General features: G+C 40.6%; 1 protein-coding gene and 1 pseudogene across 1 annotated transcript in view; one reads left to right on the forward strand and one right to left on the reverse strand.

Moving 5' to 3' along the window:
- Positions 1-18178, reverse strand: part of cdkal1 (CDK5 regulatory subunit associated protein 1-like 1) — a 195190-nt gene that overhangs the window by 73793 nt on the left and 103219 nt on the right. The window contains exon 11 of the mRNA XM_072460498.1: positions 7831-8011. Within this exon, the coding sequence (XP_072316599.1) occupies positions 7831-8011 (181 nt within the window). The remainder of the gene's footprint in view (positions 1-7830; positions 8012-18178) is intronic.
- LOC140374000 (membrane cofactor protein-like) lies at positions 4692-5569 on the forward strand (annotated as a pseudogene).

Below are 18178 nucleotides of genomic sequence, written 5' to 3' on the forward strand. Positions count from 1 at the left end.
CATTGAACTTTGCTGCATTGACCATAAGACAGAACTTTACCGCTGATAAATTTGAAACACAAACACAAAGCCGCCCCCCTGGCCTCTGTACATTACTTTACATCTCACTCCAGGACCTCCATCTATCTCTGTTCCCCTTTAGCTTTGTGCCTTGTGTACATCGTCTTCCTGGGCCTCCTCTGTGTGTCTGTGCTTCCTGCTCCATCCATCCCTCCTGTGGTTATTCAACACACTTGTGCTCCAGACAAACCATCTGCTGCTCTTTATTAATGACTGACCCTACGCGGCCTGAACGTCGTCGAGCTGCCACCATACGCTATGTGCACAAGCCTGGATGTTTGTGTGTGTGAACAGGTGCACACTGACTGATGATGGGACATGCAGTGCAGCTTTATCTACCAATGCAGGTGTACGGCAAGAACAAAGCTAGCAACGACTTTGAAATGTATAAAGTTGCTTTAGTTGTATTTGTCTGTGTTCTTTATATGGTTTAAAGATGCATACACAACTGTAATCAGTCAGAGAGTGGTCTGCTAACTGTCTCAAACACAATTGTGACCTTTATTTAACCAGGAAAGTTGGTTGAGCAACACGATTACTGAAATTAAGCTATTCAATCATCTGGATATTACAATAAGATTTGCACAATACAACTGTTCAATAACTGCCCCTTATGTAATAGAAAACATTATTTTATCTTTGCACTGTTGTTCCTTACCTCACCTCTTGTATTTCGGCTTGACAAATTTTACATTCATTATTATTTAAAACTATGTTACATATACATAAATACCTGCTAATCTTTTGCAATCCTTTACTACTTTATTTAGAATTGTATAACCATGGATTTTTTGCTTTACAATATTATTGTGGCCATTTCACTTTGTCAATGTCCAATCTTGCCAGACCTCAGAAATAAAAGCAGGGTTGGACTTGTAAGTTCTTGGGTAGGAGACCACTGGGAAGACCAGATGCCATCGTGAGGCGTCTGTGGCTCAAGTGAATGAGTAATGCATGTAAATGGACTTTAAGCATCATATAGACTAATGCATTATTATGATTAAGGCTGAAGCTATAGATTGCTTAAGTAATAGAGTAATCTATTGATTATTTTCATTGATTAATCAAGTGATTGGTAACAAATTTTAGTACATTCGTAAACTATTTAAAAACATATTAAATGTTTTTTTCAAATAAATGTTTATAGTGATAAACAAATAAGGATTTGCTCTGCTTAAAATAAAATGTTTACCTTATTTTCCGCACCAGAATCGCACCAGCCAAAAAATGTATAATAGAGAAGAAGAAAATATATATAAATTACACTAGTGTATAAGTCGCATTTTTGGGGAAATTTATTCGATAAAATCCAAGACCAAGAACAGACATTTCATCTTGAAATGCAATTTAAAATAATAACGGATGAGAGAACATTGTGAGTAGTTGTACGTATGCTAACGTAACACCTTCAGCTACATGACGCACAGACACCGAACAGTTGTAAGTGTCTGGTATGTTAACGTTACATATTAACAGTTATTCAGATAACTATAGCAGTGTTCTCGCTGAGGGCTTTTGGCATGGCGGCCCGCCATGTGGCCACTGGCACCCGCCATGCTGAAAAGATACCGGCAGGTATTAAGATAACCGTGCGTGCGCCACGGGCATTTTAGGGTGCTGCGGGCGCCGTGATGTTGTTTGCTTGCGCCGCGTGCTGCACCGAGTGAGCACTGAGGGCCGAGCAAGCACTGAGCGGGGCACTGAGCTATAGCAAAGAGAACATGCTAACAAGTTCACCAAAGCATCAGTATTACCCCAAAATCACTAAATCCATTGAATTCTTCTTCCTCGGTATCACTTCTAAACAACTCTGCAAACTCTGGAGGTAGAGGAAGTGCTGTTTCTTCTTTTGCATCACTTAGAGCCTCTCCTCTGTGGTGCTTGCTGCAGGTCCACGCGGAACAAGCTCCGTGTCAGACGAGCACGCCACAGATTCATGTGTTTTAATAGAATATGTAAATCAAACAAATTTAGGCAATAAAATGATAATCAAAGCTTTTTTTTTAATCAAATTAGTCGATTTACTGGAGTAATTGTTGTAATTATGATTATATCGTAGTTTGGGATCTACTCCACATTAGTAATAGTCCAACTAATGTTGGACTATTACTAATGTGGAGTCTATGTAGAGTAAAATACACAGAGCTGCATGTCTTAGCAGTAACGCATGGAGAACAAGCAATCTCCATTCAGAAAGAAGAGTCAAGGATTAAACCCAAAAACTTCTTGCTGAAAGGCAGGACAAGTTACTGTACTGCACCACGGTCCCCAACTGAGTTCATAGCAAATTAAAAAAAAATAAAACTCTTCCAAAATCTGAATTTGAAGTGCTGATATTGCAAAAAACATTGAAAATCTGCTCTCTGCCAACATCTGACAATCAAAGAGCTATCACTGCAATAAAGGCTGGATGCATGCTGACATACAAGCACCGACAATAAAGTCAGAAGAGGCAGATGGAGCAGGAACAGGAAGGCAGAAAAGATAAGGGGAGAAACAGCGATGTGGTCTGTCTAGGGATTGATCCCTCGAAGACACTCTGAGCGGCTCCACAGAGTATGAAGAAAGGAAGGAGGGATGAGGGAGAAAGAGAATGACTTATGAAGACACTCCACTTGAAAGAGATGTGTCAACACTTTGATGGTAAAGAGGAATGGAGAGCAAATGCCAAAAGAGACAGAAAATATAGCATACAGTACAGCACCGGAGGTCACACTCAAGAATATGATCAAAGATTATCGAGTACATGAAGGAAGCGTGCGTGCCTTATGTTGAAGATTAAACAGAACTGCAATAACAATATGTGTGGGTTTTAGCATAAAACCAGTGAGAGCAAATGAGTCCAACAAAAAAGAATATGATGATGTATTAGAATAAGGAGAGAAGGCAAGGTCCAAACTGATGTGTTCAAGGTTTCTGTCCGTTTCTGTCTCAGCGGTGATGCGGTTTCGCACAATTACAGCTTCATTATTGTGGCTAATTGTTTCACTTGGCAATGAACAAGACAGACAGAGGCAATAGCAGGGTATCAATCAGGACGAGTGCAGATGGGGGAAAACAGCGAGACATAAACCAGAGAGAAGAGTGTTGATTACTCTCCAGATCTCCACTGCAGTGGGGCTCAGGGCTGCGATAAGGGACAAATGTAAAATCTCAGTTGAACACATTATATTCAATTTTGTACACAAATGTACAAGTTTTATGATTTAGTCTAAAGGAGTGAATCTGAATGTATTTGTAATTTCAGCATGAACAAATACAAAGAAATAAAATGGTAAAGTTTTTTTTTTTTTTTAAATAGATGGTTTAAAAATATATTATATAGGAGACATTATTCAGTTTATATTAAAAATATGTACATATACCTTGACATCATTTTTGATAGTAAAATCAATATTAAATGTAAGCATTCAAATTTGGAGCCATATACAGTATGTTTAACAATTCACAACATATATCTTATAGTAATTTGAAATCATTTTTATTTAATGCAAAGGGTTCTAAAGAACAAAGTCTAAAGAATAAAGTCAGTCAGTGCGTTTACGCGCAAACGAAACAAACCTTTTTTATAACATTTGGTTTTGAGGTCTTGGACAAGCTCTGGCCTTGTCCAAGTATACATGCAGACGAGAAAGTCGAATTTCTGACAAGAACGTGTCGTCCTCCTAACACTATGTGGCGATATGCGTAGTTTCAGCGGACTAATACAACGGTTAGCACTAGAACATAGGAAATCAGGAAGAAAGCATGGATGGAAGTTACGAAATCCAAGATGGTGGCGACAGCATGGCGGCGACCGAGACTGGTCCCGCTGTTACAGCAAAGGGAATCATATTCTCTCTCTAACCCTAACCTTAACCCTAACCCTAACCCTAAACCCTAAACTTAACCCCTAACCCTAAAACTAACCCTAAGTTTTTTGAGTAGTTAGGAGACGAGGGGGAAAAAACTGTAAATGTTTGCTCCCATGGCTTTGTATTAGCAAAAGTGTAGCTAACTCATCCCAAAACAAACTAGACTATGCAAAAAAAATGTTAAATTCGAGATTAATAAAGATCTGTGCAGGAATCGAACCCATGAACTCCTTTGCGCCAAGCTGTGTCTCTAACCATCGGGCCAACACATCTGAAATATTGTTGCTGCGAGACAGTAAATGTACCTCCTTCACCACCAGCTGTAGCAAGATGGTGAACCGTAAGTGATTTGGGCCGCCATTTTGCAAGCGACCGGCTTTCTTGTATGGTTTTGTTTCCGGGGTCATACATCAGCGTGGGCCGTGGAGCATGTGCACAAGCCTTGTCTAGTTTCAGGGCGATTACGCAACTACATAATCTGGGTGTCTCAATCGGAGATTTTGAACGCCGATCCGAGTAAGGTGTTTACATGCACACGTAGATGTCTGATTGTATCGGATTAAAGCAACTATTCGTTTTTTTTGTTGGCATGTAAACCCACTGTATAAATAAAGTCTAAAGGATAAACTCTAAAGTCTTAGACGTACAACTACAGTGGGTGACGGTAATGTAACACTTGAATACTAGCCACCATAAAACACCAAAGAAGAAGTCTGGCGGTAATGTAACACTTGGATACCAACCGCCATAAAACACCAAAGAAGAAGGAGGAACCGGAGCAATGAAGGCTGTTTTGATGTTTCTCGTTTTCCTCAGTGTGGCCAGGAATGTTTATGGTAAATGCCTCAGGCCCACAGGCAAAGAGAACATGGACCTGATCACTGATGTCAAGTTCCCAGCACCTGACGGCATCTCAGTCAAATTCACGTGTCAAGTGGGCTACGAAACACGGGGACCTGGAACTGTCACCTATACCCACGGGCAATGGAGCGATTTGAAAATGGAGTGTGAAATAAAAACCTGTGGTTCTGATGGAGAGGTGGAAAATGGACATGTTGATTACACACAAGGCACTGAGTTTGGAGCTATGGTTCACGTTGTATGTAACAAAGGCTATTATGTGGTGGGAATAGAAAATAAAATGTACTGTGGAGCAAAAGGCTGGGTAGGCCGGCTTCCTGTTTTTGAATTGACCAAGTGTGATCCGCCAAATCAAATTGCTAACGTATACTTCAGTCCGGTTAAGGAGGACTACCAGTTCTCGGAGGTCGTCACATACAGTTGTGAAAAATCATACTAAATAAACGGCTCAGAAAGGCTGATGTGCTTAGCCAACGGAGAATTCGACAAAGCACCACCAACATGTCTTGGTGAAAGGGCCAGATCCTAAGATCAAGTTTGGGATTGTGGCGACTGGTTCGCGTCCCCCAGACTCTCTCTCGACGTCGGTCACGTTCTGTTGTAATGTTGGCTACAACATGGTGGGTTCAGACAGTATTTCTTGTGACATCAACAGAAAGTGGTCTCCGGAGCTTCCAAAATGCAACCTAATTGAATGCAAGGCTCCTGAAATCAAACACGGCAGGCCGCGAAATAGACGGGGGCCCGGGGCCCGTAAGCAGTCAAATCTCTGGTGGGCCCGCGGTTTGAATTAGGAGGGGGCCCGCCGTGCCCCTGCATCTAAATTCCTCGAAAAAATTCAAGATTTAACTAGTAATTTGGCCATATTCGGGGCATTTTCATCGCTTAAGTTTCGTTTTGACAGACATGCCCACTTTGCAGTATTCTCGCTTCTCATTGGCCGTGCGGTGTCCGTGATCTAATTTCGATGAAAGTGGGCATCTGATTGGCCGCTGCGTTCGTGTCGCGTTCATGTTTCCTCGGAAATGCCCGGTCTAATTTTGCGGCAAAAGTGAAGACTGAATAGCGGACTGAGTAAAGTTGTTTACAACAAAAACTGTGTCGATGTGGAAGTACCTTGAAGGGGGAAAACCCCCACCACCCAAAAGACAAAATGTTACAGAAGAAAAAAAAAATATATATATATATCTTGAGTCGTGGGACACACCTGTCCCATGGCATCAATACGACAAGGAGGCTGGATTGTTGTACTGCACGGTGTGTTTGGCTTTTCCTCAAAAGGGATACAACAAGCCACAGGTATTTATTTGACAAGTTTTGGTATTTAACAGAACTCTTACAAGCTACTATTTTAACAATATTGATACTTGATTTGTTCCCTGACAAGAATATTATGATTCAGAATATTTATTATAAAACATATAAGATCTCCTTGCTGTGTCTGTACTCAGGTTATTTTGTAGACTGTGATTTTATTTATTCCTGCTGCAGAACATATAAGATCTCCTTGTGTCAAATGCTGTATACAGTATTTATTTTGTATCCAAGAAACATTATTATATTAAATTAAACAGTATTGAAAGATCATGATCTCTTGTTTATAGGAATTCAGTATTTGTGCTCTTCCTTCATATCAAATAAAAGATAAAAGTACAATAAATTGTTTTACATGCTAATAACGAGGTTTAAAACAACACATTTATCTTGTTCTTATGACGCCGCGATGCCGCGCGCGCTTGTGGGCCCCTGAAATTGCTGGGGGGCCCCTAACGTTTTTAGATGGGGGGCCCCCCTGGTCCCTAACTTTGAAAATCTATTTCTCAGCCTGCACGGTGAGGTGGTGGATGTTTGTCCCACGAACAAATACTTAGATAAGGTGACCCTGAAGTGCTCAGAGGGATACAAGTTAACAGGGGACAGTGTGCTGAACTGTGGAGAGAAGAACCATTGGTCTGGAACAAAACCTGAATGTACAACAAGCAATATATTATTTGCTTGATTGTACTCGTCACACTGGGTGTCGCCTGTGGCAGCGCTGGTATTGGATGTTGTGTTTACTTTGGAGTCATAAAGAAAGCAAATGTCTTGACCCGCCGTATGCCTGGGAGATCTGGACTGCGGGGTCTGGACTGGGGGGTCTGGACTGGGGGATCTGGACTGGGGGGTCTGGACTGGGGGAACTGGACTGGGGGAACTGGACTGGGGGAACTGGACTGGGGGAACTGGACTGGGGGATTTGGACAGGGGGATCTGGACAGGGGGATCTGGACAGGGGGATCTGGACTGGGAGATCGCCCTCAATAGCCACGCACCCGTTTCTATCAAGACTGTGGATCTGTGTCAGGGAGCAAGAGTGGAAAATCACAAGGACTATGACTTGAATTATGAGATTATAAATGGCCATTAGTCACAAATTTGATGTAGTTGAATGGACGGAAGAGATTGTGAAAATGTGTATCAATTTGCTCTTGTACGGCACAAAATAATATGCTCTCGGTGGAGGAGCTTAAGGAGCGGCTGCAGGTGTCAGAGCCTGTGCAATGGACCAGGTGAAGAGGCAGTACAGGCTGCAGAGAGAGGGGCTTTCACACCAGGGCCTAAATATTATCTTTAGCTCTTTCATTATTTCTGTTTTGTATGTAGTGGTTACACATCATTTTGCATTATTTAAAGGTATAGGAGCCAAAAATGTAAAATGGCTTTTGCTACATGAGCCAGGGGGGAAAAGGTTGTTACAGGTGTTTACCCAGGAAGGGCCAATGTTTTTTGACTGCTTTGGTGGAGTGCTGCTTTTTTTTATATATCACCCATGGATCGTTGTATTGCTTCCACTGGGTAAATGGCTGTAGTATCATGAAAAAAAAAAAAAAAATTTACATATTAATTCAGCATGGTATTATTCAGGTCCAGGCTTTTTGTGACTTGTTTTGGATGTTTTATGACGATTGTGATTATGGTGTTTTCCTCCTTACCAACTACTAACCTGTACTTCTATGCAGAGGAAGCATGCTTAGTTTAATGTATAGTGAAGAATACAGCAGAGAGCAGTCCTTACCACATGTGCAGGCACTTGCTCCATTTTAGCGGCAGGCGTCCCAGGTCGAGGGTAGAACTGGTTGATGAAGAGGCTGGGGAACTTGTAGTGCTTCACCAGCTCCACGGTTTCCTGAAAGTCCTCCTCCCTCTCTCCAGGGAATCCACAGATGATATCAGTGGCAATGGTTACACCTGGAACTCTGCGGCGAGACCAAGAAAAATACAAACATTTTTCATATCAGTGTCAATAGGGTTAACCCAGAAGCAATAAGACATATAGATCTGTCTCCACTGATTAGTTCATCACGATCATTACATTATGATTGATACACATTTCTCAATTGTGACAGCCAACTTTGAAGACGTCCATAGCAAACAAATAAAACAGGAAGAAGTTTCCCTCAGAACTCATTTCAGCCCAAACCTGATTAGCAACCTCGATTGCCAATCATTAGCTAGTGATTATTGAGCTACACACTCATAGGATGATTCTAAATCAATAGGGGATAGGAAAAGATGCATTGATCAGTTGTGTGTGTATATTGTTTGTATTGACAGGGGCAGAATGAGAATAGCAGTTGTAAGTAATTTTCTCTGTATGTGCTGCAGCTTTCCAACGGGATGTGTCAGGGCATACCTCACAATAAATGTCTTGTTGAGCGGATTCTAGGCTTGTTTGTGCAAGTGTCTGAGATAAAGTCATTCTCAATATAAGCAGACTTTTGAAATCTACCTATGAAAGCTTAAGATGCACTGGATAAGAGCACTATAATAGCCTTTTAATATAAAGGCACATGTGTAAGGGGGATTTTATGAGATGCCGGGATTTACTTGACAACAAACAGCTGGATTTCCTTCAACATCGAAATCAATTGTGAATTATGGATAAACATTACCTGCACAGACAGGAGACAGCTGTGGCATGTACAGTGAGAGGGTGGAAAGAGAAGCAAACCGAAAACAAAGAAAAGACCGACAGCTTGACAAAAACATTTTCTGTGCAATCACCAACACGATGCATCTTTAATTACATTAACTTACTGCATCTGCAACCCTGCGATAACCCCTGACCTATTGATAACTTCCAATTGGCGGCTGGTCATTAATATTAATCAATGGCCTGCAGGCAACAGCATCCTTGACCTCTTAGATCTGCCTGACAACTATCCTATGGACAAAAAGTACAACTCATTGAACTAAAAACCCAAACGTCTGCAATTCAGACACAAATAGGTAATTATACATGTGCATACTTCACCCAAGTTGTGGCTCTAATCCTCCTGTTGTACACCAGCGATATAACTTATGCCATGAACAATTGATTACTGCACTGATGAAGTTCATTCAATTATTTAAGTCGAGCAACATTAAAAGGTTTACAAACACATACAAATGTTATCTGCCGAGTAAGCACAGATTAAGATTAGTAGAATCAGCAATGGTAAAGAGATAATGACTGATAAAGCAGACAATGGAACAGAAGAAAAGGAGCTGAAGATGGTTGTTTTTGGGAGTGAAACTGAGATGGTTTGTACAGAATAGGGACAGTAAACTGAAATGTAGTGGAGAATAGAAACGCAGGAGGTCTAGGGCCACAGAAAAGACATACAGATGAAGCGGAGCAGGAAGTTGGTCGGTGTGAGAGGAGACCATACAGAAGATTGATGTAAATGGGAGTATTTGAGTACAATTAATAAAATTATGTAAAATAATTCAAAAACAGCGCAACCGATGACTACACTAGGGGATTTATTTTTAACTAGTATTGTCAAATGTCTGCACAATTAGATTTATGATATTAGATTCAAAAGTAGGAGCCTGGTCACAGTGAACATTGTAAAAAAAATAAAAAAGAGAAAACTGAAATGTGAACTAATACAAGAATGCATTTCAGAATGTATTTTGTAATATCTAAAATGACGCCAAATGTAATTGCGATTTTAATTTGATTGCAATATATTGTGCAGTCCTAACCACAATGGTAATAAAGTATTAAATGCAGTTGCCAGAAATGTTAATATCATATAATTTTGTCAAAATAGGTGGATTATCCATTTTAATGTATACATTATAGGAGCAACAGAACATGTACACCATTACTGGAAAATGTCAAATTGAGTCAAGGGCAAAGTAGCACAGACAGAACACAGAGAAAGAGCATGGCTAGTGGTGTGAATTGGCTTTGGAGGATTTTCATAAGAGGAGGAAAAGAAATAAATAAAAGCCACAGCAGAGGCACAGACACATGCACACGGAGTCATTTTGACACCTCTGTCTCTTGCAGATCCAAGGGTGATGGAGGTGTGATGTGTGATACTAATGAACAAGAAGCACACTGATACTCGCCTTGTTAAAACCAGACAGCAGCAATGTGCCTTGTTATAGCTCACCTTTCAAAAACAGTGTGAGAAGCACGGCTGCAAGAGATGGGCCCAGAGCACGAGCAGAAAGACAGGCAAGACAAAAGATTGGGCTTCAGTGCTGCTTTCAATTACACTTCAGCAGAGTGTTTTAAACAGAAAGAAGAAAATGTGAAACTTATTTCAAAGTTTAATACAAAAAACAGGCACAAAAACGTAACACTTTCATTACTGATTGGGTCCTTTAAACAGTTTGATATATATATACTGTATTGTAAAGGGAGGAAACAATAACATTGCTTTTTGTATTAAAAAAAGAGAGTGAAAAGTCTATTTGGTGTGTGAAATAGAGATAAAGCAGTGAAACAGAAAAGGATTCATCACAAGTGACATTATCTGCCACGTCAGGCCACTGAAGGAGTTAACGATTACAATTGATTACACAGTGATATCAGTGGGAAAAGTTTTAAAACGGGAAAATATTGAAGTGCAACTACTGCAAAAACACAAGCACCCAGCAAGTAAGCAAGCAAGTAACGTTTAGACAACATTAAAAGTTTGAAATGTCGAATGTCATGTGAAGATAATAATGCCAACTGTTTAACATTACATTACGGTCCACTGTTAAAAGAAAAAATGATCTGGTCTCATACAAAAAGGGTTTGTGTTTACAAATTACTTCACTGAGTTATCTCTGTGGAGGCAAATATATTTGAAATGATTTAAAGCAGGGGTGTCAAACTCATTTGGGTCGCGGGCCGAACATAACGTAAAACATAAAACTATTAAAAATATAGGAAATAAATAGCTTTATATAGCCTACGCTGTTTTGAAGCAATTACTGGATCGATAAAAACATTTGTTCTCATAAACTGAAATGTATTTAGAAAATTCAGTTTATGTGCATTACAACTTCAGAGTTGATCTACAGTTCTACACAGAGATAAACATTTGACTTTATAACAAAATAAACTTCTCAAGATCTAAAGAAACGTTTAAATGTACTAACTAACATTTCCACGTCTGTGTAGTTATCTGTACACCTAAACTTCTGCTCAAAAGTGCTTAAAGTGCACTTCTCCCTCGGCAGCTCACACAGCAGTGCAGCAGAACCCTGTGGGGGAGGGGCGGCCACCGGCGGCATTGTGGGACGCGTAGTTTTAGCGATAAAATTGGTTACGGATGTAACTACGGTTCTATGAATCGATTAAAAAAAAATATATATATATTTTTTTTTTTTAAATATAAATTTGAAATGTTTGGCGGGCCAGATTAAAACGTCTGGTGGGCCAGATTAAAACGTCTGGCGGGCCAGATTTGGCCCACGGGCCAGAGTTTGACACCTATGATTTAAAGCCTGCAGTCTGCATTACCTTGACAATAGTAATATTATCATTACTATCAGTAAATAAAGGTGGGTGCACTTTCATTTCACTCGTGCCGCTCAGAGACTGATACAGCTCATCTCTGGAGATTGTGGCCTCTATTAGCCATATTGTGCCACTGGTCTGCTAGCATTTACACAAGAAAATGTGTTCATAGGAGACTAAAGTCTGTTAATTAAAAGTCCAGATAAGCACACAGCCAGTCCCAGTCTGCCTCAGCAGGCTGAAGCCGCTTCATAAAACAGGCCATTGTCTTGTGTGTCTTGTGTGGACAATTCTTATCAACCCTTTCTTTGTCAAGGCCTTAGCTCAGTCCAACTACCGCTGGTGAGAGTGAATGAGGTTTCTTCCAAACAAAACTATCCTCTTAATCATATATTCTAAATATATTCATGTGTATGCAAGCGTGTTTGCACAACAGATGCCTGTAAGCGCCTCCCGTGATAAGATGAAGGCAAGACCACTGGGATAGAAGAGCCCTGAAAATGACAGCCATGAGTGTAAAGAGGTAGGCGATGGGTGGAGGAATGGAAGGATGAGGGGAGAAGAAAGACAATCTGGGAAGGTAAATATTTACCTATTCATCTGTCAGAAAGAGCCAATGCCGCCCATCTGTGCTGTACTGTGTGCTGTGTGTCTGCTCTGTGAAATGATAATGTGTGGCACACTGGGGCCACGGCAGCGTAGGAGTCAGCGGAGACGAGCAACCAAAAAGAGTTGTAGGAGAAAGATAGAGATGGTAAAAACTGTGCTTTGGGGAGACTTGTTGTCAAAATGCATGCTGCCAACTTAGAAAACTACATTTAGGTATAAAAATACAACATGTGCTATGATGGTTCTAAAGCAAATATGAGTGTGAAAAAGGGGGAGTTAAGAGCAGCTGGGACCACTTTGAAGATTAGTAACCCATATTATATAGTGTGAAAATTATGTTAAAGTGTATCCTGCAAAAACATGTACTGCATTATACTTTAGAAAAGGAAAGCACAGCGCAAACGCTGAGAGTTTCTACTGTACTTTATCATTATTTTGCTAAAGTCATTTTAATTTGCATGAGGCATAAATCTCTTGGAAAATGAGCTTCAAATCAAGCGAATATGATGAAAACATCAAGCGTTTAGCTCATCAGCTCCAGCTCCGACACTCGCTTCAAACAGGGCAGTTTGAAGGGCCATCTGCATGTTTATTTAGAGGGTTTACACAAGATTAAACCTGCTTTGAAGATATGATCAAAACCTCAGGAGTGCATACACACATCACACATATCACATGTCATAAGCCCCGTCGATATCATGACTGCTGCCACAAATACATTTAAAGCAAAATTGACAGTGAAGTAGATTAAACATTGGCAGCAAATCCAGGTCAGTCATTTGTCGTCTCACTTTACTGTTTTCAATCTAATTTGTTTAGCGCTCCTTTTGACAAATGCCTCAACTTAAGTTATCTCATCATGGTAAAAATGAGCTGCTTTTATGTGTGCAGAATACAGAGGTGTTTTCATAGTTACTGCGTCTAAGAGCAGTCGCTCTCTTCATACAGTTCGCAGTAGGAAAAAGGGTAAAAGAAGAACTCTTGTGAGAAGTGGTAATGATGCAGACCCTTAAATGTTTGATTTAGCAGTGACAGCTGGAGGTAATGGCACTGTCATGTAGCAGCTCATTTTAGTGGAGACCAGGAGCGACAGGACAGAGCTCACATTCACTCACTGTCCTCACACGGGCTCTGCTGATTAAGGACGGGCCTGTCACCATTTGCTATTCAAGTTGTTGGCAATTTGTCTGGAGTAGCGATTTCTTTCAAGATTATTTGGTTACTCGATAATCATGATTATTCAAGTCACAATATAATTGTAAAAGCTAAAAAATGAGTAATTTCAGTTCAACCTATACTCCAAAATAAATCAATCAAAGTCAAAACACATGTATAAGTACCTTTTCCGTCTGGCCGTTTATGTGACATTATTACTTTTTCAGAAAATCTATATTATATATCTAATTAAGACAGATGTTGCTTGGTCATAATGCCTACAATTGTAACTCTATCCAAGGGTTTCTGTCTGGTTCCATGGACTCCATAGGTCTATTTCAAACAATCTTAACAGAAGCTTCAGTTTATTAATGTAATGAACAATGTGGGTTATGTTAGCAGTAGCATTCTAGTATTTTGCATTGGTCATTTATTATTCATGATTTGTAAATGGCAACAACAGGCCACAATCTCAGACGTTTAACAGGTAGAAATTATTATTGTCATTGATTATAAGTGAGCAAATGGCTCAGACTCAATAGATTGTTGAGTTGACGTTTTATACAAAAAAAACTAAAACAAATAACAATAATGTAAAGGCCAATGAATACACAGTGGTACTACAGTTCACTATTGAGCATTGTCACATGTTTGCCAGTAACAAATAAAGTGCAAAAAGGAATCTAAAGCGGTTAACACTTGGAGCCGGGGGTTTGACAGTGGAGAGGTGACAGATGAAGTATTGGAGAAGAGACTGAATGCGGCAGGTGATGGCTTTAGCTGGCTTAAGAGGATCTCTCTCTCTCACTCACTCACTCACTCACTCACTCACTCACTCACTCACTCACTCACTCACTCACTCACTCACTCACTCACTCACTCACTCACTCACTCACTCACTCACTCACTCTCTCTCTCTCTCTCTCTCTCTCTCTCTCTCTCTCTCTCTCTCTCTCTCTCTCTCTCTCTCTCTCTCTCTCTCTCTCTCTCTCTCTCTCTCTCTCTCTCTCTCTCTCTCTCTCTCTCTCTCTCTCTCTCTCTCTCTCTCTCTCTCTCTCTCTCTCTCTCTCTCTCTCTCTCTCTCTCTCTCTCTCTCTCTCTCTCTCTCTCTCTCTCCTCTCTCTCTCTCTCTCTCTCTCTCTCTCTCTCTCTCTCTCTCTCTCTCTCTCTCTCTCTCTCTCTCTCTCTCTCTCTCTCTCTCTCTCTCTCTCACACTCACTCTCTCACTCTCTCTCACACACTCACACACTCTCTCTCTCACTCACACACTCTCACACTCTCTCTCTCTCTCACACACTCTCTCACTTATAAAAAGGTATATACACTGTGGAAGCCCCAATGCGCACACAATCAAGCCCATTGAGGCCAAGAAGACTACTGGCAAGATCATCTTCGACCCAACCCACATGCGAACACAGCCGCTTTGAACTCAACCCCCGAGGCAAAGAAGCAGAGATCTATGAAAGTGTTCAGTGTTTTTTTTTTCTTCTTCTCGCTCTCTCCCTCTCTCTTTACAATATTGTTCTACAAAATATGGCTTCTCTATGATTAACAAATGCGTCTAGACTGTATGCTACAAAGCCTCCTGTTACATCATTGTTTTCTTCTAATCGGTAAACAGCGTCTACATCTAAATAGGCGACGTGAGCATGTTAGATATGCTGCCGGTCTCCTAAGTGAATACAGAGCCATTTGTCTTTTAACCTGCGGTGCAAAATACCTCTGTCTTTCCATGTAGCAGGTCATTTATAAAGATTGTGCCCGGGTGTGGCGCGGTGAATGGAAAGCCAGTAAATAATGATCCCACCGGAGTCATCAGTAAACTTTATCATTTAATGAAACAGGGCCGAACAGCGGCGGAGCAGAACTGCGCTTCAATTTAACACACACATTTCCACACACATAGTTCATTAGGCTGGAAGAAGGGTAATGAGAACGCGGACGCTACAGATCCATCCACCTACCCGACGCGAGCGCACGCATCGGGGGGGAGCGGAGGGAGAGGTGCTGGGCTACGGTCTGCAGCGGCTCTGAACAGAATTTCAAGTGGTTTTGCCATAAGGATTTGTTCACTATTGTATTCATTGGGTTTACGGCATCAATACGCAAGTAGTAGGCCAAAAGGTAGTGGTGCTGATATACTAGTGTACTGTGGCAGGACGTGATAATGGTGATTGATCGAACTCAATAGTCATAATTAATTAAATGTATGTGTTCACAGATACGGTGGGCAGAATGAGTGTGTATGCTTTTACCAAACAAACTCAATTGTTAGATGAAATGTACATTTTATTGCCTTTAAATGTTTTCCACCATTCCTTTTATAGAAAAGAAGGGGCGAGACATCTATGAGGTGGAGGCCGTTACTTTGTAAGGCTGAGAAACATTCCCCTGCAATAATTATTTAAGAAGTACAAAGGATAAAATATGGCCTCAGTATTGATTTATGTGTTATAAAAAAAGCGATGCCCTAGCAGACAGAAGCACACAGCATATTGTAGGGCAGAAAGACTGAAAGACTCTCCCGTTCCAGGCGGCGAGGAGAAAGACATTAAGGAGCTCACACATTTGTGACTGTCTGGCCATCAGCATTAAATGGACTGTCCCTTTGCACTTTATTTCAATTTAATCTAACATTGGCATGGATTTAGTGTGATTTATCATCACGGCCCACAGTGCAGACTTGACCCGGGCAAAAGTGGATAACATCAAAGCAGCCGATAAATGTCAGACATAAAAGAGGTACCCAAATGAAATGAATACTCAGCTTGCTTAAGCACAAGCCTTCAGCCATCTCTCATATACTGCTTAAGATTGACACAAAGAAATGCATGTCAAATAAATGTTTATCATGGGCTAAAGAGAGGAGGCGATCAAGTCTGCTTCAGCTTAGTGCCAGTTAACACAACAGAAAAACACATCGTAAATAGATGGCAGTTTAAAACCTCGAGCAACTGCAAAAAAATGAAGGCTGGTGTTGCCATGAAGACTTTTAATTGATGTTAAAGTTGGTTGTTTTCTGTTCGACAGGAAATTAACAGATTAATTATTTTTAACTAAATTATCATTTTATGAATCATTAGGCTGACAGTCACGGACACATCAGAGTGAGATTTAGAGTGAGTAAAAACCTGTCAGGAAATCAATTAGTGCTCCTTCAGCAAAGATACACATCACATCAACACTGGCCACATGCTGCGGTCTGCCATAAAGCCATGCAGCAATAAACAGGTCTCACCATTTTAATGAGCTTTTTGATTATCTGTCTTGATATCTTCAAATAAAAAAAGCTGGATAGGTTCAAATATCATGAAATAATGTTTAATGATAGAGATAGTGGTAGAGATAGCAACAGCCTAACTGCCTAACAGGCTCTTGTTACACAATTTCCCTCTTCTAACACATTTAGTGGTAAAAGTGCATTCCAAAGGGCTCAATGGATTAACAGGGCTAAACATTAGATCATGTAACCAGAACTCTGAGGTTTTGGCGGCACACTTTGCCGGGGGCCGAAAAGAAGCAGAAGACATTGTATATCAGCCCCTACACAGGAAGAGTGATGTTCTAGAGTGCATGGCAGTAAAATAATGCAATGAAGTCGATGTGTATAAGATTAGAGGAGTGACTCAGATGACACATTCACTCAACGGGGACTGAAACGGCACTTTCAAAGACACTGACTCACACAAGACTAGAGAAATGTGAGAGCCGCCGAGGTGAGTCAGAAAGGCAGACGACACTGTTATATGATGTACCCGAGTATCAGCTGACCTCGAATGGCGCGAGAGAGAGAGAGAGAAGGAACCAAAAACAAACACCATTATTTATGGACTCAGTTATGCTTTAAAGTGACAACGGATGGCATGTGCACAGTGAGACTTCAAAACTTCAAGGTTTACTCAAATAATGACTGTTTTATTATTGGAATTATTATTTTTTCCTCTATGACTTGTAATTTACTACATGAACGTACACAAATAAATTAATTCACTTAAAAAAGGGTATTGCTAATCAATCACTTGAATCTATGTTTTGTTTAGTATTTTTATTTTTGACAATTTGATGTCCTTCCCTACATCAATATATGTATCTCTCTAAATCAAAATGAACACATATGAATGAAACGTATAAAATAAAGTCATTGAAACAGTAAAAACTGAGATAAACCGAGATTAAGAAGCTCTATCACAGGGGAAGCTGGTGGAGCCCTACACAAACACAGTGAACTAAACATGCCAGATTCACAAACAAAGGTCCCACCAGGTCGAGGAAACAAACATGTCAACTTATTGCTTTGAAGCAGGAATGCGAACCGTCGTGCTGCTCATATCTTATTGTTACATAAATACACAATGCAGGCAAGAGGAAGGTCTGAGTCAACCCTACAATGCATTATAGGTATTGTCATTCAGTTGCTTGGCACAGTTCTGACTCACGTCTTTGAAGTTGAACTGACAACAAATAAGTAATATGAAAGAGAAATGCCGATAATAAAGCCCAAAGAAAGCTTGTTAAATTGATATGTGCTTTGAGGGAAGAACAGGAGCATCTATTTCATTCAGGATGATCTTTGCAGGGTGTGTTTAGGGCCGGCCCGTTCAGGCACCTGCTCTTTGTGATCTGTGTGGGTTTGGAGTTCGGCTGCTGCTCTGACATGTTTTAAGGACGCGTGCCTTCACCTATGTAAGAACACTTGTATTCCCCCCCCCTCATAACGCCACTAATTATAGTAAGGTGTATACTTCCTGTGTGTGTGTGTGTCTGTGTGTCTGTGTGTGAGAGAGACAGTGAGGAAATTAAGTAAATCCAAAGGAAGTGCCAATAAGACAAGGATCTGTCCTGGGCTGCCAAGAGCGGTTAGCCAAGAGTCACA

The sequence above is a fragment of the Eucyclogobius newberryi genome, unplaced genomic scaffold (genome assembly GCF_026437365.1).
Source record: "Eucyclogobius newberryi isolate DKJ021-1_F unplaced genomic scaffold, fEucNew1.0.hap1 SCAF_3, whole genome shotgun sequence".
Classification (NCBI taxonomy): Eukaryota; Metazoa; Chordata; class Actinopteri; order Gobiiformes; family Gobiidae; genus Eucyclogobius; species Eucyclogobius newberryi.